The sequence below is a fragment of the Gallus gallus genome, chromosome 6 (genome assembly GCF_016699485.2).
Source record: "Gallus gallus isolate bGalGal1 chromosome 6, bGalGal1.mat.broiler.GRCg7b, whole genome shotgun sequence".
Classification (NCBI taxonomy): domain Eukaryota; kingdom Metazoa; phylum Chordata; class Aves; order Galliformes; family Phasianidae; genus Gallus; species Gallus gallus.
Window position 1 is genome coordinate 26,881,248 of NC_052537.1, and position 22,944 is coordinate 26,904,191.

The following is a 22,944-nucleotide window of genomic DNA, read 5'->3' on the forward strand; positions in this document are numbered from 1 at the left end:
AGAGCACAGGCACAGCTCCACATTCATGTGCGTCTGGGGCACTGGATTAGCACTGGACAAGGGATTTCCATTCCTGAATTTATGAAGTTTGTTTCTGAGATACTAGGGTAGCAGTAACATTATCCCAAATACCACCACAGTCTTTCCCTAGCCACCTTGGGTTGCCGGAAACCTCCAATCACTTAGTGGTTAAAACATGAAGTATTGAGTGAAATTGTTAAAATTTTATCTGGGTAATGCTCATTGCCTCCCAGAGCAAGGGCTCGTTCCGTGTCAGTCCATCCCTCCCTGTCTTTCAGTCTTCGTTAGCGTGGCTCATGTTTTCCGCAGCTCGCCTAATTAGGCTGTGACCCTGTCCCCCATAGGATCCCATGGAATTACACAGTGCAAAAGTGGGATTTTGGTGCTGAGATGTGAAGAGACTGGGACCATATGGCATAAACATCAACTGATATTGTTCGCCATCCACACTTGCTGCGTGTAATGCAACAAGAATGGCTCCCGGCGGCCACGTGACCGCCTTCCACTCCTTCATTTGGGCTGGGTTGCCTTGCATTTTTTTTTTTCCCCTCGTTCCTAAAGTTGTGACTTTGTGGAAGGAAGCTTGTAAATAGCCGGCGTGCAGACAGCAGGTAGAATGTCAATGGGATGTTACGAGGAGGCATGTGCGTAACGCAGACATCGGCGCCCGGTCCCGCTTCCTCCACACCCGCTCGCGGCTGCCCGCAGCCCTACATGTTGCAGAAAGGTAAGACCGTGCGGCACCCCAAAACGCTCCCGGCTCCAGCAGTGACGCGTGCTCAGAGTGAGGGCTCTCGGTCGCCTTAAAAATTTGATTTTAAGGCACAGCGCTTTCCATAGCAAAGTGAAACAGGCGTGCGGCTGCCGTGACAGCTAACTTGGATTTCAGCTCAATGATCCGATCTATTTTGAACAGTAGCTTCTTACGCTGCTTCGCTTTTTCTAATACCAGGGCTCTTACACTTTAAGAGACATTCCATACCTAATTGTATCCTATTGATTTTCCATGGTTAACCACCCTGTAATAAGCTTCAAAATCTCTGTGCGGAGACCAGAAGCAGAATTATAGTAATGTTATTTACAACCAGTGGGCAGAGAGTTATTTCTGAAAGTTAAAAGGGGTCAAAAAACCAAAATATTTCAAGGGTTGAGTTTGGAAATGTGTTAATTAGCCTGTGAGTAGAGTTCCTTGGAGCGGAAAGAAGGAACAAATCGGAACTGCGTTATTAATGGTGTTATTAATGGTTTTATATATTGTAATGGCTTTATATAGATATCTTTAATAACTAATATTAATAATTGATTAGTACACTAAAACAGGTGTTTATTTTCAGAAATAAAACATGGGAAATAAATAAGGTGATCTTAATGAAAATCAGCACCTCTTTGATGTCTCTTGTCTTTAAGCCAGTATTGATCACAACTTTCTTGGACATCTTCACCCTCAAACAAAACTGAACTTGAGTCTGAGGGTTATAAGATTAAAAGATAATGGGTAGTACACACTGTAATGTAGAATATGCAAGGCAGCAGGATGAATTAAAACCTGATTTACCTTAGTCCTACACATACAGATCACAGCTCTGAGCAGGGCATGTGCATTATGGTTTAAAAAAAAAAATAGAAAAAAAGAGCAAGCAATGATGAATGTAAATAATGCCCTGCTGAGCAAGAGAGCAGTGGCTGCCCATTTGCCCCGACACTTTGGTCAGCAGAGCTGGACAAATAGCCAGCTGAATGGAGAGGATGGGTTAATATCTTCACACTTTTTCTGTCCTCACAGCTGCCGCATGTGCTTCTCCGAAACTTGATATTTTTCATCAGAAAATGATTCTTGTTTTCCCTCTTCGTGCACTAATCAATTTTTCTGTGTGGTGCTCAAGACGCATTAACTGTCAGTCACCACTAATTAATACTGAAGGCAGGCAAAAAGGGAGAATAAAGCAATTGACGTTACTTAACATAAAATACCTATCTCAGTTTTGTTTCCTTTGCGGGAAGCTCTTTTGGTCCCCATTCCAGGTTTGTGCAAATTTAACTTCTCAAAGCCAAAGGGCTTCAGCAGCTCTGGCTGTGTCCTGCCAGGAGGGACGCGCTCAGGTCTGATTCATACCAACTGTTGCGTTTTAATATAAGGCAAATAAACAAAACCATCCACATATCTTTTAGGATTCCCGTTTGAATTTCTCTATCTCAGAAGTGTGGATGTGTTAAAGAAAAAGTGAGCGATGTCCACAGTAAAACTGATAATGAAAGCTTCTAGGCCAAAATGTGCCGCGTATTCCTTGTGTGTAACGGTACAAATATTACGGCCTAATATTTAAGTCTGATTTCAAAGGCTTCATGAAAAGAGAATGCTTTTCTTTGGTGTTTTATGTTTAAATTAAATATAAGTGAAAAGAGATGTGAGAGCAGTGCTCTTGCTGCACGGAGATCGGCAAGGCTTTGCAGCCCGCTCAGTCCCAGCTGAGTGAGGTCTGCGTCGCCCGACCCACGCGCTCCTTGCCGACGTGCCCAGTGACACGTGCCATGTAACAGCTCTAGAGGAGGTGGTGATATCGATTAATTACAAAACGATGACTTAGTTAATTATGTTCCTGATGACTTCCAGTTACTGGCAGTGCTTCTCAGCTGGCCCAGGGTGTGAGGAGAGGAGCTCAGACGCGCGCGTGGCTTCTGCCGCCTGCACTGCTAGCATTGGGAGCGCCCACCAGTGCTCTCCTTGAGGATTAATTTACTAACACAGTATTTCATTGAACTTCTCGAATATGTCATTGGAGTTAATGCTGCAAGGTGAATGGATAAAAAAGGTAATTTAGAATATTTTATTTTTTTTCACAAATGACAGTCCTTTTCCCGAGCACAAATGAAACTACGTAGAAATAAAAAGTCGTTCTTAGAACTTCAGCGTTTTGCAGCTGTATGTCATTCTCTTATCTACAAACTGAAGGTATTACTTCTGTAAAAGGGCTTTTATATTGTCTTCTATTACTGTGAAATAGGTAGTCTTTATTCAGTTGAGGAATTATCTGTCTACCACGGTACACTTTCTACTTTCAACATACAAATGGAAACTGCTGTGCTTCCAAGTACTGCGAGACATCGAGACACTCAGACTCATCATTTTTGTAGTGGTTAACAATGTCATGTGGAAAACACATCGGCAGAAAGTATGGTGAGATATTACTGTAATGTCTTTTCTAGGAACTACTATATGTCAAGGATTGTTTTCCAGTTGGGCATTTGTCCTTGTGTAAAAAAAAAAAAAAAAAAAAAAAAAAAAAAAAAAAAAAACCTTCGAGAGGTTTCTGACTTTTATTATTATTACTTATTTTATTTTTAGGCTGCATTTGCCTTTATTCCCTTTCATTATGATGAGCTTTCCAGGTCATTTCTTCTGTTTGCAGGGCTGGCTAGGAGCACTGAGCTGCGGCAGAGCTGTTGCCCGTAGCTCAGACGCTTCTGCTGGGACCGCTCAGCCTGATACCAGGCTTTGCCCTTGCTATAATGCCTGTCCCAACCTCCCTGCTATCCCCATGGCTTTATATTACCACCTTTTCTCTTGTTGTGTTTTTTTTTTTCTTTTTTTACTCCCTGACCCTCAGTCTCTAGCAAGCCCCAGGCTCTACTCATCTCCTCCCTCAGTCATGGCACGAGTGCTGACACAGCAATGTTATGGGGACTCTTAGAGCCCCTCATCATGGGAGCACAGTTAAGAGCATCTATCTTGCCTGGGGACCTTGCTCCATCGGGGGATTTGGAGCTCTGGTGCCACAGCTATTTCTGGCAATTTTTAGTGCACGCTTAAAATATAATTTTTAAATACGTTCTTTCAAGTTCAGTAAAGAAAGAACTAGGTTTCCTTGGGAAGCATTTGCAGATAGGTGGGTGCACTAAAGCTACATTTGTCATACGGCTACAATTTGTCTGGCTCTGTACAGGAGCTTAAAATACAAAGCAGTGCTGTGTGCGCGCTAATCCTTAGAGACCTTGACGTGTCATCGGAACCGAACAGCATTTAAATGTCCTGGGACAAAACAGCAACTTCAGCAGCTTCTGAAAATCCTTCCCCGTAACCTTGGGTTCAGGTGGTGTATTTGCTGGTTATATCCTTTATTTGAGAGCAGTTGAACTTTGCTTAATTAAATACTTCCAGAGACATGCATTTCAGGAAGGACAGCAGAAAGAACTGTAATATACGGTCTGCTCTTCCATGCAAATAAGAGATGTATTTCTAATGTAAAAAATATACTGAAAAACTATACGCAGTGACAGGGAGGGGAAGTGCAAAGACCACTATGAAATTCAAGGATATCTGATTCTTCTAATGCTGTAGGTGTGAACTGCTGTCTGTGGTATTGGATTTGATATTTGGAAATGGCTAAGCCAATAGAAACAAATGTTACTGAAAAGAAAACAGAACGTGTAAGTCTGTTTCAATCAATGGTACAAAATATCTCTGCCAGAACCACAGGAATTGATAATGAGAAATCTCACTGTGGTTTGATCCAGACTTTCACTCTTGCAGCTCTAAGTAAGACAGAACAGTATTATTATTGTTGTTGTTTTAATATTATTTCTAGCAGAAAAGAGTGTGGTCTCTTCAGCGCACAGGCAGATCAGCAAGGTGGAGGACATGTATTGGGTAGTAGTGTTCAGAGGAAAAATGGAAAGGTGGGTCCTGGTTCCCGTCTTGGGAACTGCCCTTAGTCTATTTGATACTTTCATTGATGACTTGGGTGAAAAAAGCACCCATTAAATCTACAGCTAGTGCCAAGAGGAGAGGATTTACAAGTACTTTGGAGGCAGCATGGGAATCCAGAGTAATCCTGACAAACTGGATCTGGCATAACCTGGATGCAATATTGATGAGGGCAACGTGAAACGATGACAAAAAGTTCATTGGACGATCAGAAATGGAAGGGACTGAGCTGGCCATCCCCATGCAAAGTCAGAGCAGCGGGACGTGAGCGATCCTTCCCAACCAATGTCACTGGTTTGCAGAGGGGCAACAGCTTCAGGAAAGGGGTTGGGTTGCACTGCTGTGAAGGAAGGCAGTTGGGTATTACAAACAAATGCAATGTGTGAGATGTGCAGAAAAAGAAGGAGGCTGGAGAAGTCCCAGCAAGGTAGGTTGCTAAGAGTGGATTAAATGAGTATATCAGGAGTCACTGAGTTCAGCTTGATGCTGCCTCAGAGTTAGTCAAGCCGTCCTCGCATCGCTTCCAGCTTTGTGTCTGTGATTACCGTCGGTATCCGAGAGGGCGCTGCTGTGTTTGTCCCCAGGTTTTGTCGTCGCTTTGCCAGTGAAACTGGCCAATTTCTCTGCATGTAAACAAAGGCAAATAACATTTTTTGTGCAAGTTTCAAATGAGCGCAAAGGACCCTTGGTCAGAGTCAGGCAGTTAATTCCCATCGCCTTCATAAACCTCAAGCATAGCAGCTCTGTGAAAACATTTTACATTTCATCTTGCAGCTAACTGTTGGGTTGGGTGTTTGGATTGGGTGTTTGTCCAGATAATAGAGTTTACTATTGCCAAAAATATGCAAAACTCTCTTGGCAAAGTACATGTATACTTTGGCTGGAGTTTTACTCGATCCCTCAGTAGTATAATAGAGGGCTTTAAATATCATTATTTGGGATAAGAACAGTTTGACTTGCAGCTTATAAACATGTTAAAGTGGCTTAAGGCTTTTAGTGCTCCTCGTCATTAGCTGAACTTACTCCAAAATATAATCTTTTTTTTTTTTTGATCAATTCTAACCAAAACTCAGCCAAAAAATAAGTTCTGCTGCAGATGGTGTCAGAGCTCAAAGCAAAGTGGACGGCTGTCCCCCCTCAGCAGGCTTCCTCATCTGTTCTGACCAGGAAAGTCATTTCACTGGAAACCAAAGGAAATATTTCTTGTGGAGATGCGGAGAAAGAAAACAGCCATTCGTTACCAGCCAGCTGCAATCTGTAGTACAGGAAAAGGGTTGTGGCCGTTTTTAACCAGTGCAACAGCCTTCATCGGGATATAAGTGCTGCTTTGGTTCAACAAGTGAAAATGAATGCAAAACCCATATTCTTAATGAGATCAGCAAAACAACATGATGTAAAACATTGCAATAATAATTACTTATCTTTATTACTAAGGTATGCTTTTGAGATGGCTGAGCTTGGTCTTTTCTTCTACCAGCATTTGAAATGCAGCTTTTCAGTTCTTTGGAGTTCAGGAGGCCAAATTCTGTCCTGGGGTACAAACACACATGCTCCCTGAGGTGCTGACATAGAGTGTGTTTCTTTATTTGAAGGTGGTTGTACCCACAATGTCTTTTCAGCTTCGTCTACATTGAATGTGATTTGTTTATCTTCAGTTTTTTTGCTTCACTTTTAGCGCAGCAGCAATTGCTTTGGATGAGTTTAGAGAAGGCAGTCCTGTGCTGCTTGAATAAATGATACATTACAGGGAAGATATTCACGCTTCTGCATAACAGTATATTGTTGCTTTTGTGCTCGGATAATCAGAAAATGGTTCTCTTTGCTGTGTTTGAGGGTATTGAATTAAAAATTGTGAGTTTCCTGTTATTGGTTCAGAAACCCTTTAAATGGATGGAAAACAGCATGCTGTTGCAAGTAGTCAGCAGTGTAGTACGGGTTATTGAAGAGCAGTCGTACATCTGGACTCCTTAGATACCTTCGGATCCTTGGCTACTTTAGTTCTGAAATAGGCACAGTAGTACAGAGGCCTTGGGAAAAGTGCACGTTTCAATACATTTTGCAGTGAAAATAATAACAGGTTTACCTTTTAGAGATTTTAATGAGTCAGTATAGTTATACATAAAGGCAGAAGGGTTGGGGGCAAGGGATCCAAAGTCTTAGATGTTGTGTAAGATTCATAGCAGTGAATTGAGCTGTTTTGGAAGACTTCAAGTTAATTCCCTGTTCAGCACTTCAAACATTTCTGGATAGAAATAATTTGTAAATAAGTAGCTGAGATCATTAACTTCAGTAGTTTTGTTTGGCGTTTTATTTCCCAGCTCTTGGCGGTGCCCGGCAGCACTTTAAAACCCTGAATTTTGTTACTTAGGAACCATATCTGGCTGGTTGGTCTGTTGTGATCGATGCTTTCTGGGCTCGGCCTTTTCACCGCTCTCGCAGACAGGATTACTCCAATAATCCAGCGGTCTGGATGCTTTACCTCCGACCCTGTGTGCTGCTTAGAGCTCTTGGATGCTAAAAGCATAATAAGGATTATGAGGGTAGCAGATGGACAGAATTGATTTATAGCAATATGGCCTTGCCAACGCTTGCAGTTTTGTTATGAGTATTGTAGCAGGCGATGCACATCTTCAACTCCCAGCTCCCAGAGCCGGGCAGGAGCTCTCCTGATTGCGTGGCTTTTGGTTAACAAATAGAACCACTTCTGTTAACCTTCTACGTTGCTGACCTTACAAAGAGAAATGTTTTGCAAGGAGGATAGAGCTGACTTTGGCCTCTGCAGGCTTAGTGAGGAGTGAGGTTCGTTTAGCAGCAGCCCCCACCTCGAGCAGCCAGGGGCTGTGTGTCAGTAACCTGGGGACGAGCCGGGGTGGGAGCTGTGTGTGTACGAGATGTGAATGGCCCCATGAAATGCCAAAGCCAAACACCATCTTCACATTGGGTTTGCAGTTTTCGATGAGTTAGTAAAACTGCAGTGGGATGATTTGCCAAGTGGTGTTATCGAGTGTGTAAACACGACTGTGTAACAGAAAGAGGGAAAGACATTTTAAAAGCTGTGCGTGTCAGTCCTGCATGCCTCTTACAGCCTGTATTTCATAACGTAACAGAAATCCTTAAACTTGGGCGCTGCTCTGAGAGATGCTCTATACACAACTGTCTTCCCGACCTCCCATCTGCACATCTGCTTTTCCCACTGCCCCACAACCATGCCTTTCCTTCTTTGGCTTCATTAGATGCTAAAATATTCCATTTCTGCTGTGGGAGGATAAAGCGTGCAACTGAAGTACCCTGAAATCTGGAAATGCAAACCAGACAGCTGAAGCCAGGGCCATTCCCAAAACTAGGAGTGCATGGGAATGACCCTTCTCGCTAACTCCGTCCCTTTGTGAGAGGCTGGGGGGGGGGGAGCTGCAGCTCCTTCTTTCAGCATTAGTTTTCCCCCCAGGTGAGGTGGCTCCTCACAGCCCCCAGCTGTCCACCACTGGCCTGTGGGGTTGGGGTGGAAGCTTGTAAGCCAGGGTACTCTGACAGTGACTGTATGTGTGCTGGGGTCAAACAAAATACAAGCTGTGCAGTAAGTCTGGGGGAGTTCGGGGGCTTGTGGGAGCATTGGATTGTATTCACAGGGAGGGACCCATGTCCAGCAGGCAGCCACCAGAGCAGGGATGTGCAGGCTGCCCCACAGGCCTGCAGCACAGCACAATTAGGCTGCTGGGAACAGCAGTCCTCTGCAGCTTCTGAGCTTGGAAACATTACATGCTGTTTGCCAACTTCTCCTTTTATTTTAGGGCCACCAGGCAGTTCGTATTTGCATGCTCTATAAAGCTTTTAAAAACAGTTTTACAGCTTGCTTAATGTACAGAAGTAACAAGAAGCTATAAAATTAAACAGTAGCTGTGAGTGCGGTGAGTCCTGTGCGGTGCAGATGCTGGTGGCACAGTACACCGTGTTCCCAGGCAGTGACAGCAGTGTGCATGCTGTGCTGATGTGGGTTCCTCTGCTTGCTAAGCCCCGTGCTCTCCATGGGTCTTCTCAGCAGGTTTGGGGGGCCCTCAGCACCCTGCAGGCTGTGATTCCTGCAGCCTCCCTCTTGTTTTGGCTGTACTTTCACCCCAACTTTCATCTGTGGTCAGATTTATAGCAAACCTTACTATAAATGAGGGTCAGAAAGAGGGATGGAAACCATGCAGGAAAACAAAAGGCACCTCAGCGCAGAAGCATGCTGGTGGCAGCTTGTGCTGACAGTGAGTCTCGTCATTACATAACGATGCACTTATCCAAACGGCATTTTGCATTTTTGGAGACAGATGTGCCTTGCAGTTGCTGGTGGAAGTGAAACGTTAAACACGAAACCCATTCATTTTCTCTTAGTCATACTTTGGATTTAAGCAGATGTTTTCCTAATTTGCGGTTTTCGAATGTAGCATGCTGACAAGACATTTATCATTAGCTACAACTTCATCCATGCAGTTGAGCAAATTGGCCGATTATTAACAGTGAGCGCTGCATGGCGGTTGATGCGTAGCCCCTGCTGCTTTGAAAGGCCTAAATTGAAACTCTAAAAACAGTTCGACAATGTAAATTAATTGAGCTTTGGACCGCATCCCTTCCACTCGAGTGCTCTCTGCTCTCATTTTCAGGGCCAGCAGCCGTCCGTAATGTGTTGAGTTGCTGTGCCATCTGTGAGCAGAGGCTCCTTTAGGTGGAAGAAGTGAGGGCTAACATTATTCTGGTGGGGGCATGAAAATGGCTGCCGGTATCTGGTGTGACATGCAGAGAGAGCATGGCTATAGGACGGTGTACGTAAACATGCACCAGGCTGGCTCTGCCATTGGTGATGCTGGAAGTAGAAGGATGTGGGGGGCAGGAAAGGCAGGGTGGGCACAGCATTGCCTCATATTTTCCTTTATAACATTTCACTTGGTTATATAGATTTGTTAGACTTAACTCACTCGTGGTGATGTTTCTTCCCCCATTTTATGTTTGCAGTGTCTCATATAGTGAGAGCAGGGGTAGTGGTGTGAGCAGAGGAGATATCCTAAAGGTGCTTTCCAGTGCCAGGAACCGCCATACTCCTCAATGTGTCATGTCTTATATTACTACTTCTGGAATTCGAGCAGGCAACTTAGTTACTGTGTATTTACCCCACGTGTAAGACTTAATGGAGAGCACTCAGTGCACCTCTAATTTCTAGATAGCATAAAGACCTTGATTTTCAGCAGCTTACGCTGCAGAAATTTTGCCTGACGTTCTAGTTGTGAAGTTCTTACCAGGTTGGTTTTACAGTCCCATCTGATGTCCCTTTCTTCACTTCTTCCTGCTCTGTGGGAAAAGGTGGTACTGGTCCCACCAAACGTAATGGTAACACCACAAAGTGCGCCTGAGCAGGGAGGGTAAAGGTTGCATAAAACAATGAAAAAACAGATTTGGGGATGCTCTGGGAGAGTTTGTGTTGCCTCTTCTCCTGGTCTGCTTTATGGGTGTGAATTATATGGAAACTTAGGCCTGATCTTGAAGGCCTGATCCAGGGGGTCCGTGAGGGATAAAATGAGGATTTTCAAGAGCTATCTCGGATGTACTCGTCTCCCTCATAACTTTTTGATTGAAAATGGTATAACAGCAGAGTTTTAAGCAAAGGTGTTGGATTATGACTGCATTTCTGACCACCACGTTGTTCCCTCTGGGTTTAGATGAGTAAATCTATCACAGTGACAGCTTGTCTTGTACTGGGCTATAGAAGGAGGTGAGCGCAGTCAGATTTTGAGTGAATTCAGCTAACCTGATCCTGATCCTGATCCTTTGCAGCGCTGCCAAGCTCCTGGAGAAGAGCCCATTCTCCGTCAGTGCCCCGAGCCCCCTGCTCCCCTCTCCGGCCAGCCTGCAGCTGGCCCAGCTCCAGGCGCAGCTCACACTGCACAGGCTGAAGTTGGCTCAGACCGCCGTCACCAACAACCCGGCTGCTGCCACAGTCCTCAACCAGGTGCTCTCCAAAGTGGCCATGTCCCAGCCGCTCTTCAACCAGCTGCGGCACCCCTCTGTGATGGGTGCTCCTCCGGGACATGCTGCAGGTGGCCCTCCTCCAGGGCCTGGCATCACTAGCACAAGATTCTCCTCTGGCGGCATTGCCTTTCCCGCACAGAATGCGGGGGGCAGCCTGGGGCCCGTGCAGGCCCAGGCCCCCAACGCCATCGTCATGAGTCCCTTTGGAGGTGTCATGGCTCCCACCTCCAGCCAGCAGCCTGTGGTCGTTGGACTCAACAAGGTGGGCCCCTCTGCCGCTGCCGCCGCTGGGGGCTTTTATGAGTACAGCAAGCAAAATGTCACCGCCCCACAGGCCTACACCTCAGAAGGGGATCAGTCCGGCTTCCCTTCAGCAGTCGGGGCTCGCTATGAGGGGCCCTTTGGCCCCGCTGGCCCGCTGAAGCATGACACTCCAGCAGGGTTCCAGAAAGATGCCTATGGTGCAGCACCAGCCTTCCCCGGCGACCCACACACTGGTGCTCATCCAAAAGGAGATCCCAGCCCCATCTTACATGGCACAGGTACAAGCAACCAGTGGGAAAATATCCCGAATTTCTCCAGCCAAAACAAGTCTGACCTCCTGCCCAGTGACAGCATGTGGCCATCAGCAAGCCAGCAGCCGTATGAAATAAGAAACGAGCTGTACAACCCTGAAGAACCGACACCTGACACAAAGTTTAGCACTGCCACTGCCCCAGCATTCGGCAGGCTCAACAATAGCAAGCAGAGCTTCGGCAGCCCTCGGCTGAGGCAGAATGAGGAGCTGAGCGCCGGTGCGCCCGACCTGCCCATGAGGTCACTGCAGCCCCACGAGCTGAACGACCTCCATGGCGTGGCTCCCCTCCACTTCCCCCACGTCTGCTCCCTCTGCGACAAGAAGATCTTTGATCTAAAGGTGAGTGATTTTAACGTGCTCACCAGCACCCGTGGCGTTCAGAGGGGTTTCCCTGTCCGTCTGTCAGGTGATTTATCTGTCTGCCTGTTCTAGCATAGCCGTGTCTGTCAGCCAGGTCAGCCTCTATCACAGAGAGAAACACAGAGTTTTGTAGGGCTTGGAGTAGCAGGACTGTAGTAGGGCAGGACTGTAAATCTGTTCAGTGGAAACTGCTGGGGTTTCAAGATCTGTTTTTGTTCTGCATTGCACTGTGAAAATGTTCCACATGTGTGTGTGCAGCAGTCAGCCGCTGGGAGGCTGTGGTCCTGGCGTGAGAAATGCCAGACCCAGGCATGCGTGGTTCCCATCTCTGATGGGTGTGAATCAGGGGGGAGGAGGAGCTTGAACCTTATCCCACCTCCTCCAGCCTGTATTGTAATTGCACATCTGCAGTTTCATTTGGCTGTCTCTGTTTCTGATCCCAAAGCCTTCCTGATAGAAGCTTTGTGCAAACTTGCTTGAACAAAATAGCACTTTTCCATAAAATGACTTTGCTAATTTCTTTGTTGGGATGTCCTCCACCTTCCAGTAACTTAAAGGACTCACTGTCCTAGTGGCTTTGGCCTGGAAGAAAGATGCTACCCAGCATAAGGGGTGCAGACTGGGCTCCCAGATCTTATCTGTTTGTGGGCCCTAAGGCTTTTTCTTGACCACACTCATATTGTCAAAAGAGCCCCAAATTCAAACTCAACCTTGAGCAGAAACTTGCCTGTTGTACAGAGAGCCTGTGTTGCTAGATCATGGTGAATATGTCAGCTCTGGAGAGAGCCACGTGTGTGCCTCTGAACCCCACTGCCATCCACGGGCCTTGCCTGGGGTCGTTCTGCCTGCTAGGTGAGCTCTGTCCCACAGGTCCTTGTGGCCTTTTCCATCACATTGCAGGACCAGCACCTCACTGCAAAGGCACGTGTTTTCATGCCAGTGGTGGCCTGACAAATATATTGCAACAGCATGAGTATACAAAGGAAGGTAGCCAGCAACTGAAATAGTACCTGATACATACATGCCTTGTGGCTTTGGGAGATTTGAATATATTTGTTCTTTCATGTTTCCCTTTTATTCTTTGAGCAGCTGCTTGCAAGAGGCTTTCCTATGGCTACTGCAGCTACAGAAGTGGTCTGAACTCACCCCCACCTAGGGCACGCTGGACATATGTGTTTTTCATTAAACATTTTAGAAGGGTGGTGTAGTTGTAATTACAGTGAGCTTCAGTTGGCTTGTTTATTAGTGTTTAATACACTGCCTTATTTGGTCCATAGATACGTAAATAGCTGAATGCACTTCTCTTACAAATGTGTTCATCTACTCAAATGGACGATCACTATCTTTGCTGCCATGTGTGATGAGCACCCTTGTTATGGACACTGCAGGAGCTGAGGATGCTCAGAGCTTTTAAAATGAGCTTTTCAAAATAAATTACCTGATTTAATAGAAATCAACATGCAGAATTTAAAACCTAATACAGAGAAGCTATCTGTGTGTTAAGTAACTGGTAACTGAGTCTACAAATAACAAATGAGTAAATGCTGTGGATAAAAGTACGCTTGGCTGCAGTATCATACAGTTAGATCTTCAGCATCTCAGTATTGGCTTTAGGATAAGGTAAACTGAACCGAGAAGCAATCTTTCAGCAATTTGTCTTAGGATTTTTCCTGTGCTCATCGTCTCTTTGTTTCAACATAGGACTGGGATCAGCACGTAAAGGGAACTCTTCACATCCAAAAATGTATGGCTTTTTCAGATAAGTAAGTATTATTTCGGAGATGCTTTTCCAATTGAATTTCTAATAGAGCATCCCTTACTTCAATGGCTTTATACCGGGAATTTACAATCTAATAAATAGGCTTTAATCTTTACGACACGTTATGCATGCTCCTAAAGTTGTTTTTTTCTTTTCCAGCACTGGTATCCGGTGTGTGTTAAGTTCAACAGATGGAACATTGCATATATCGCCAAATAATGCAGCAATTTTCAGTCCATCTAGTATTGAAGGTGAATGGTTGCATGTACAATAATTAAAAAAACCTATTTTTAATGAAAGGGGGGTTTCAGTCTTTGGGGAGAAGTGGGCATATCAAATGATGTATAATGCAGGTTTCCAGGTAAAATAGATTTTAGACATCATATGCAGAAATACTTAAAGGGCAACCTGCCTTTCAAAATAGGAACTTATTTTTCTTTCCAACAAGTAGTTGTTTCCACAGTACAATGAAGCAGTGGTGTTGAAATGATGACATGAATTGTTACGTAAATGGGGCATTGCTTACTGAGTCAAGATAATAATATGAATCAAGATTTTCACAAAATTGTGTAATCCATTATTTAGATTATCCACCAAATGTCGGCTCATCTTTTATCACTACGTCAGCAAGATCCTTTGGCCAGCCAGGTGCTACATTTCCTTCTCTTCCATCAGGGGTAAGAGTGAGTATCTAAGAAATTGATTTCCTTGCAGAGATTGTTGCAGAAACCACTTCTACTTACTGGAATTAAAAATGGGTCATTTTAAGACTTCCTTTTAGGCAATGATGGAATCATTCAGCCCGTCATTTAAATTAACATGCAGCTCTTTTATGCTTTTGATTAAAACAAATGTAGATGTGCTTCTTTTGTTGTTGTTGTTGTTGTTGTTGTTTTTTCCAGTGCTGAAATTGTTTGCTTGTTAGAGGGATTTTGAGAGAATGGCATATTGCTGTGTGTGTATCCTGTGGCTTTCCCCCCCATATTCTGAGCCTTTTTGAAGCAGGAAAATCAGCCTCAGCTAGGAGTGAAAAGCTGGATTAATTTTTACTTACTCTAAATATCGATTCCAGTGAGAGGCCTGCATCTCTTCAGTTATTTATCTGTAGCAATCACCCTCTGCTGAGGTCCTCCTCCCAGGTAGCAGTGGTGGAAAGACAGTGGCTGCAGCTCCGCTAATGCTTATTTGCTTGGGTGTCCCAGTTCGATTCATTATACTGGACTAGCTTTTTCTTAGTTTATTTTAGTGTACTATTTATATCGTCTGCTGCCACTGGTAACCTTTCAACAAGTTTGCTTCAGTATACATAAACCTTCTGTGGTTTCAGTTTATTATCCCCCCCGTACTCAGAACAGGTCCCAGTTGTGTTCCTCTAAGTGTGCACTTGAATTACCATCCCAATCAGCAAAAAGTGTCACCAAAATAATAATAATAATAATAACATTAAATGTGACTTTTAAACTGAGAAAACAAAGGGTTTTATAAGAAGGGGAAAAAACCAAGAAACTGCAAATCATATGCAGAGTAAAAATACAAAGACATTAGCGTTAAGCTGAAGCTCAACGTATATAAGAAAGCTATTATTAGAGCTGGAGACATCGAGGAGTAATGTTAGGTTGTTCATAGAATAGCAGCAGTAATCCGGGGGTTCAAGTTTTCACCTTGTTAGCTTTTATGTACACATCCTGATGTCGGCTCAGGCACTCCAGAAGGACGGGCTGAGCTGCATCCCTGTGCCGCTCCAGTTCACATTGGCATTGCTTACCAAAACATCACCCAGATTTGTGTAATCCAATCAATTTTGTGCTGTGGGGTTTTGCTATGACAGGGGTTGTTGGAAGGGATTTTGGCTTCTGCCTGTCACAGACACCACGTGTGCAGGGCAGCAAAGAGCAGAGCTGCTTGAGATGGCTGCCTCCAAGGTCAAAGGTTGGAGTCGCGGCGGCTGTGGAGGAATGTTCCTTTTCATCATGTCTGTCAACCTCACAACAAATGAAATTACTGCTAATACCAGTATCATTTCTCCTCAGAATCTGTCACTATTTATCATCTAAGCTGCCTGCAGAAGTCCTTCTGAATGACCTGCGGCGCTAAGAGAGATAAAAGAACCAACAACTTTGGCTTTCCTGGGCACTACAAATCCCCTTTTTCTTCAGAAGCTCGGGAAGTGGTCAGGGAGCTGTATTAGAGGTGTTAAATTAGAGTTTACCAGCTGTCACTCCCCCCGCAACCCAGGTGGTTTATAATTTATTACACCTTTGCACAGCAGTATTCACTTTCAGCTAAGCTGGTGCCATTTAACTGAGCAGTGGGAGATTATACTTGACCCTGCATGTAATCATAAACAAAGTGTTCAGATTTCTGGGAGAGCTTGATACATGCTCTCTGTCTGCAAATAACTCAGTCCCTCTTCTAAAGGCAAATAGAGCACTACGAGCCTTCCCTCAGACATGGAAAGCCACTGACAGGGGAGGAATGGGACTGTCGGTTTCTTATTATCTTTAGGAAAGAGTTATGAAAAGCTCAAGAAGTGGATAAAAGATTTGAAAAGTAAGAGATCCCCAAAAATGGGGAGGAAAAAAAGATTCAATTAAAAATAATCTGGATTAGGTTGATGTAAGAGTATGGCAAACTGCATGAGATGCCCTTCACTGTTATGCAGCAAATAATTTACCCAACCATTTATTTTTTAAACAAACTATTTTTTAATAGTTGTCCAACTGTGCTGGTAGATCTCTGAAGACATCAAAGAAAGTTAATGTGAAGTCTTACTGAAAATCACATTCTGCACTAGATATACCACGGCTCCTTTAACTTCCCGAGTGTGGATATAGAAGTTGTATATTCCTTTTCTGTCTGTTTTACAGCTCATTTAGTGAATGGATCCAATTTAACTTCAATAAGCTGACAAGAATATTGTCTGGTACAGCTCATCTGATTGCAGTATGAGTGTCTGACCACTTTTTAGTCATGAATTATAGCAGATTTATGACGTGACATTTCAATTCAAGCCATTGCCAATTTTGGGGAGGTAGTAACGTCTTAGAGTCATCTGATTTAATGTACTGCTGAGTTCATGTCTGAGCCTGGGCCCTGGAGCCTAGGGAGAGAACAGCTGTCTTTCTAGTCGTATATATGCTTAACACACCATCTCTTAACAGATCTGACAAAACAAACAGGAGGTTCCAGGTGACATGAGGTGCTCCTGTGCAGTCAGGAAGGTTTCCTTTTTCCCTGCCAGCTGTAGGTTGTGTTCTCCTGATGTGTGCTACATGCTGCCTTGCCAGGTGCACTCAGCCATCACTGCTTTTCTATTCAGGTGGAGCTGAGTTGCTCCCGTCTTTCTTCAGGGTCAGGTTTTTGTTATTTTTGTGCTAGAGAAAACCCTTTGGTTTGGACCGTGGCACTTGTTTGATTTGCCTTATGCACCTCAGTGGTCTCTGTGATCTGAATAGCAGACTGCTGTTTGAGGCAGGTTGGTACTGCAGCAAAAACGCACCAGCGGTTAAGTGATAAAGCCTGGAGGGAAGGTAATGGGATGAAGGTGCAAATAAGATAACATTAGCTCTGTAACTTGTGAACTTGCTGACAAGCCAAACATTTGTGATGGCTCTGGTGAATTTGATCCCACGAGATTACGTGATTTGCATCTTCCCTTGAATGGCACAATTTTAACTGAAGGTAGAGTTACTTCTGCAATAAAGCTCTAACAGCGGAAGTCGTAAACAGGGAAGTATTCTGGGAAGACTTAATCCTGTGTGAGCAAGGCTTGCATGTCATTAGCTGAGGTAAATTATGTTTCTCTCTCAGTATACGCTGATGTCTGTTTGCATGAGGAGCGCAGAGACTGCTTTCCAGATCGGGGAGACAGGCAGCTCTTTGGGACCTGCCCCAGCACCCCAGAATAGACTTCCACCTTTGGGAAGTGACTGCTGCACCAACAGCATGTGCCTGTGCCACTCCAGTTTGGGACCTCTGCCTCTCTGCATGCTCCCATGGTCAGCATGCTCTCAAGAGAAATGTGTCTCTGACTATGTGGTGTTGCAAAGAGAGAGGAAAGCAGCAGGTGTTCCAACCTCAGGTACAGCTGGGGTGTCCTCTTGCAGAATGAACACTGTTGTTTTTACCCGCAGCCCAATCTGTTCCATGAGAGCATGAGGAGGGTTTGAATTCAATCTCTGCTATCCTGAAGACCTCTATAGTCATTTAAACTGTTTTTTAACATCCATAAATCCAGCAGGGACTGCAGTGAACTTCTGCTTGAAAATGCTCTATTTGTGTGTGTGTGTGTGTGTATTGCTGGCAAAGTATTTGTGAAGGGTGTTTTACTCAGTAATATGTGGTGCCCTCATGTGTGGGGAAGGCGCAGAGCCATCAGTGGGACAGGCAGATGCAGAAGGACAGAGTGAAGGCTGCGTGACTTGGCAGAAGAGCCTTGGAGCTGGCTGGAGTACCAGACAGATACTGGGCCTGCAGTGAGCTTACTGGCATGACTGAGACCTCCGCATTGCAGAGACACGTCTGAGCACTGAGGGGTCTCCAAACTCTCTCTGGTGCTGGGTGCCCAGACCTCTGCTGGAACGTGCCAGGGCCCTGAAGTCCCTTACTCTCTTAGATTTGGCCTGGCAAGTTACCTTCTTCAGCCATATCACTACTCCCATTTGAAATAGAGCATCTCTCCTAGTAAACCTTCTCCCAGTATTGCAGGGATGGGGACTCCACTGCAAGCCACAGTTCAGTTAAAAACATGAATGGGAAAGAAAATGCTTTAATCAGGATGGTTTTAATTAAGGATATTTGTCCTTAAAAACAGGTGTGTAGAACAGATCATTTCAGGTTTTGTTTTTTTTCTTTTGCAGAAATGTAAGATCTTTTCTAGTGGTTGGAATATCTAAGATAAAAACATGGTTTTAAGTTGGGCTTTTTTTTCCAGTTTCCCCAGAGGAAATCTACATTGGGTCGAGTTGTTCACATCTGCAACCTCCCCGAGGGAAGCTGCACAGAGAACGATGTCATTAACCTGGGCCTTCCGTTTGGGAAGGTCACCAACTATATCCTCATGAAATCCACTAATCAGGTACTGTGCTTTTGGAGCCAACAGTATTGATGTAAATAAGCATAAAGGCATGTTGGCGTGCTCAACGAGACAGTGCCCATGCAGTCTTTTAACCTGCCCCACGTTGTAGCAGGGCTCTGTCTTCAAGGTTGTGTCTACCAGTGGTGGTAGGCATGGTAGACTGGAAAATCTCTCATGTATCCATAGCAGACGGTGCAGAAGGAAGTAGAATCCATGCCAGTGAGCAGTGTTAACATTTCAAAATGCAGTCAGTAACACTCAGTTGAGGTTTTTTTTTTCCCTTGGACAGTTAAAGCATAATTACATCAAGTGGCATCTTTCATGCCAATAGAAATGCTAGTTCATATTGTTTTATTATTATTAGTTCTTCGCTTTGTTCTGGCTGCTCACACTCTACTTGTCCTGTAGAAGCCCCAGTGAGGAGGTGATGAGAAGGTGTTTTATTTTTGTATATCAGAAAAGATTGAATTCCAGTTATTTGTTTTTTTAGCCAGCTTCTAAAGCTGCATATCAGCTTTCATAGCTGGATTGTAACCATTATTTTTAGTTAAGACGAGGCTGAGCAATCACCTTAGTATCCCTATTTCTCTCTTATACTTTGTTTTGTAATGATGTAGTAGATTTTAAAGCTCTCCCCATCTGTGCTAGGCCTTTCTGGAAATGGCTTACAGTGAAGCAGCACAAGCCATGGTGCAGTACTACAAAGAAAAACCTGCTATGATAAACGATGACAAGTTACTTATTAGGATGTCTAAAAGATACAAGGAGTTGCAGCTGAAGGTAAGATCAGATTCCTGGTAAGAATTCATGAGTTTTCGTAGCTTGTCCATGAGAATACATCTAAAAGTCTTTCTGATTGCTGTTTTCTAATTAATGTTTTAATATTGTGGGAAAAGAAATGAAGAACGATAAACTAATAAATGTATGTTAATGATCTATTATACTTAGTTTTAATTCTTAGATGAGATCCCATTCTTTGGTTCTCTCATAGCACTACTTCAAAAATCCATTCCCAAGCTTCTTCCCCACTAAGCTGCTTGGTTGAACTAAGCAGCCCACACTTCTTGGTTGAACTAAGACATAAAACAATGTGTAAGATAACATGTCAGCAAAAATAAGGGAGTGCCATCCTTTTAGACAAGCACTGAGCCTAGGGCACTGCTTGCACACTCGAGACATAATGTAGTCTCCGTGCTGAGCAGCGATGGCAGGACTAAGCATCATCCTGATTAGCTTTTCTGTCTTAACAGTGACCTAACCTAATATATGCATATATATATATACACACGTAGAATTAGAACAGATCAATATTTGTTCTTTGGACTTTCTGTAGCCTTTCTCTGGCACTTCTGATGTGGACATCTGAGTGATCTCCAAAAACCAGTACTCTTGAGAGCATATTTATGGCAGCTTCTGTTCTGCTGTATGTAATGCTAAAGGAATAGGCTTTCTGCATGTAGACTTGGACTGGAATCAGCAGTGAAGAGCTGAAAAGCCTTATATTATCCCAACACAGCACAATAATTGTATAAAATAACTTTGTAGTGTTTCAAGTTAAAAGGCATTCTATGAGCATTAAGGGAAGACAAGTAAGAGGAAACTTGAAGGAATTGCTGCTCCATAAACCAAGATATTCTTTGTTACTGTGGTACTGAGGCACTGCAGAGTAAGGTGGTGGAGATTGCACATCTTAACGTGAAGCTGAGCGAACTTACTCAGGAGTGTGGGATTTCTGGAACATTTTCAGCAGTTCCATTGGCAGTTTCTCAGATCGTGGAATTGGTTTTCTCTTCACGAGCAAAAACTCTTTCTCCTTGTTAAAAACAAACTAATGAACAAAAATACAGTGATATGAAAGGGGAACATGCATGAGTTACTTACCACTCTGAACCGCTCTGAGTTCCTGCATGATTACGTTGCTCAGTTGTGCACACTCCACGTGGCTGATGGTTTGCACACACTCCAGCCTGGAGTCTGCATCTTTTGAAGGTGATCCTGAACCTCAAGTAATCAACGGTTCTTGCACACATTTTTCTTGCACTTAGCTTCTCTGTAACTCCTATATCTGAACATAGTCTTTTAGAGCCGTATTGTAGTGTGGAATTAAGGCAGCTCCTTCCTAGGGTAAAAAAAGATAGGCAGATGCATCTACTTCGTTCAAGTATTAGAACAAGGGTCTGATTTGCGTCATCTTACATCCAGTTATATACTCTGCAGTGAGTGTGTATCAAGGAAGTACAAGCTGCTTTTCAAAGCCAAGTTTCCAGAAGCCGATTATGAGTAGACAGTGCTAAAAGCAAATTTTCCATTTGTCTCATTTTACTGCTTTGATCATGCTATTGAGATACCAGTTGCAGAAAAGGCTATAACCAGAACACTGAAACCAAATATTTCTCATTAGTGTAACAGAATGATGCATGCATGCTGTTTCTTAAAGGGCAAATCTTGTATAATAGCTTGGAGAGCAGTGCAGCGTGCTAACAGTGTCTTTGTCTGATGTAGAAACCAGGTAAGAACGTTGCTGCTATCATCCAGGACATCCACTCACAGAGGGAGAGGGACCTGCTGCGTGAGGCAGACAGGTAAAGTGTAATGAGCATAGTCTGTGTGCTTCCCTCGAGTGTCTCGTTGCCTTTCTTATTTTGGATTGCATTCCAAATCACTGTAAAAATATAAGTGGGTACAATAGTAAATGCAGAACCTATGTAGTGAGCTCTGATGGAAAAACTGTACTCGTTAAGAAGACAAATGGTCTCATTACTACTGATGATGATGACTCAGAAAATATGCCTGACATGTGAAGAACACACAAATGAAGCCATTCCCCTCTCCACCCTCCATAGCAAAAAGCATAAAGGCTGGAGCTGCAGTGACACTGGAGAGGAGGAAGTGTATTTGGTATATTTCTGATCTGTCTGGCTTCATTAGTACTTTCTGGACCTCCCAGCAAAGCTGGAGAATAATCAGAGCCTTAAAGTATCTATTTTAAATAGTTTATCATTTTCATTTTTGTCTAGCTAAATAGACCCTAGCTAATGCTAGGATTATTGTAAGGGTATTAATACATACAGTTTCAGTGTTAAACACCTAGGAGATGTTTTTAAGAACAAATGAACATATTCTAGACGGATCTGTGCAGTGCATGTCTGTGATAGGCCTGGGGCCTCAGGGGTGCAGGCACCAGGGTAGTCCCAGTGTGTTTGCAGTGCACAAGACCTCAGCAGCCCACTGTTACAGCCAGTGACAGCTGCCTTTTCCCTCTGCAGCAGGTATGGCACAGAGAGGCCCCGCTCTCGCAGCCCCATAAGCCGTTCCTTGTCGCCCCGATCCCACACTCCCAGCTTTACTTCCTGCAGTTCACCCCGCAGCCCGATGGGGACCAGCAGGACCGACTGGGGAAATGGAAGAGAGTCGTGGGATCAGTCCCCGTATTCTCGACGGGAAGAAGAAAGAGAAAGCAGAGAATGGCGAGAGAATGGGGATGAGAAGAGAGACAGGACTGACACGTGGGTACACGAGAGGAAACATTATTCCCGACAGCTAGACAAATTTGACTTGGATGAACGGATTGAAGGAGGCAGAGGGCACAGAGAAAAATATGGAAGGAGTGGTTCTCCTGGCTCCCTCCACCCTTTGTCTGGCTACAAGAGCAGGGAAGATGACTATTACCGAAAAGCCTCTAAGTCAAAATCTGACAAATTTCAGAGGCAGGAGTTTTCTGGGCGATCTAAGAGAAAGGAAGAGGCAAAGTTCAGGGAACACAGGCATTCTTACAGCGAGGACGCTGCTAGGGAGGAGACGGCTGAACAGAAGCATAACAAAGTCTCTGAGAGCTCCAGGCAGAAACAAAGCGATAAGAATAAAGTGAAGAAAGCTGAAAAAGACCAAGAAGAAGATGCTGTTGCTGAAAGCAGTGATGCGAAGGAAACCAAACCTCCTGAGAATAAGGTAAATAGAGATCCCAAACCGTACGTGAGAAATAGGTAAATGCTGATGTAATATATTTTCTGAAGTATTTCAGGTTAGTTGTTTTGGGGTGTGGTGCTGGTAATATGCAATGTTTTGCCGTGATGGGGTTAGGGAATATATTCCTAGAGTAGATCATGGGAGGTCACCTCATCCAGGTCTTTGCCCAGATCTCTGCAAATCTGTTACTCTGTTGTAGTGTTAAGTACCTGGATGTCATCTTTCTCTGCCACGTGCCGACCTTTTGGGTAAACAGTGAGGGGAAGAGGCAACTGAAAGCAAAACCAAATGAACATCTACTGTTTGCATGTGGGTTGCCTGTGCAGAGGCAATTGATCTGCTGTTCTGTCTTCCAAATCTGTGCTAAAGCCCCCATGGCTGCTTCCTTTGCATAGTTACCTTCTTCTGCTCCCTGTGATAAGAATCAAATTATCTAGGAATTAAGTTGCCTAGGAATTTTACAGGGATGCACAATATATGTA

The 22,944-nt window shown here is 44.2% G+C and overlaps 1 protein-coding gene and 1 long non-coding RNA gene across 14 annotated transcripts in view; one reads left to right on the forward strand and one right to left on the reverse strand.

The window, feature by feature from the left end:
* RBM20 (RNA binding motif protein 20) overlaps positions 1–22,944 on the forward strand; it is a 93,848-nt gene that overhangs the window by 56,045 nt on the left and 14,859 nt on the right. For 7 of the 13 annotated variants that reach the window (XM_015288973.4, XM_040702993.2, XM_046943357.1 and 4 more), the window contains exons 2-9: positions 10,529–11,639; positions 13,362–13,423; positions 13,579–13,670; positions 14,005–14,102; positions 18,353–18,496; positions 19,145–19,276; positions 20,999–21,078; positions 21,763–22,444. In XM_015288973.4, coding sequence (XP_015144459.2) covers positions 10,529–11,639; positions 13,362–13,423; positions 13,579–13,670; positions 14,005–14,102; positions 18,353–18,496; positions 19,145–19,276; positions 20,999–21,078; positions 21,763–22,444 — 2,401 coding nt within the window. Of the gene's footprint in view, positions 1–5,019; positions 5,151–10,528; positions 11,640–13,361; positions 13,424–13,578; positions 13,671–14,004; positions 14,103–18,352; positions 18,497–19,144; positions 19,277–20,998; positions 21,079–21,762; positions 22,445–22,944 lie in introns of those variants that run through there. The other 6 variants (XM_040702995.2, XM_015288974.4, XM_040702996.2 and 3 more) reach the window with 4 other exon arrangements.
* Positions 3,278–15,952, reverse strand: LOC107053740. The gene is made up of 2 exons (XR_001467289.2): positions 14,474–15,952; positions 3,278–5,346 (listed from the first exon to the last, which is right to left on the reverse strand). It is a non-coding gene; the product is annotated as an uncharacterized LOC107053740 (long non-coding RNA).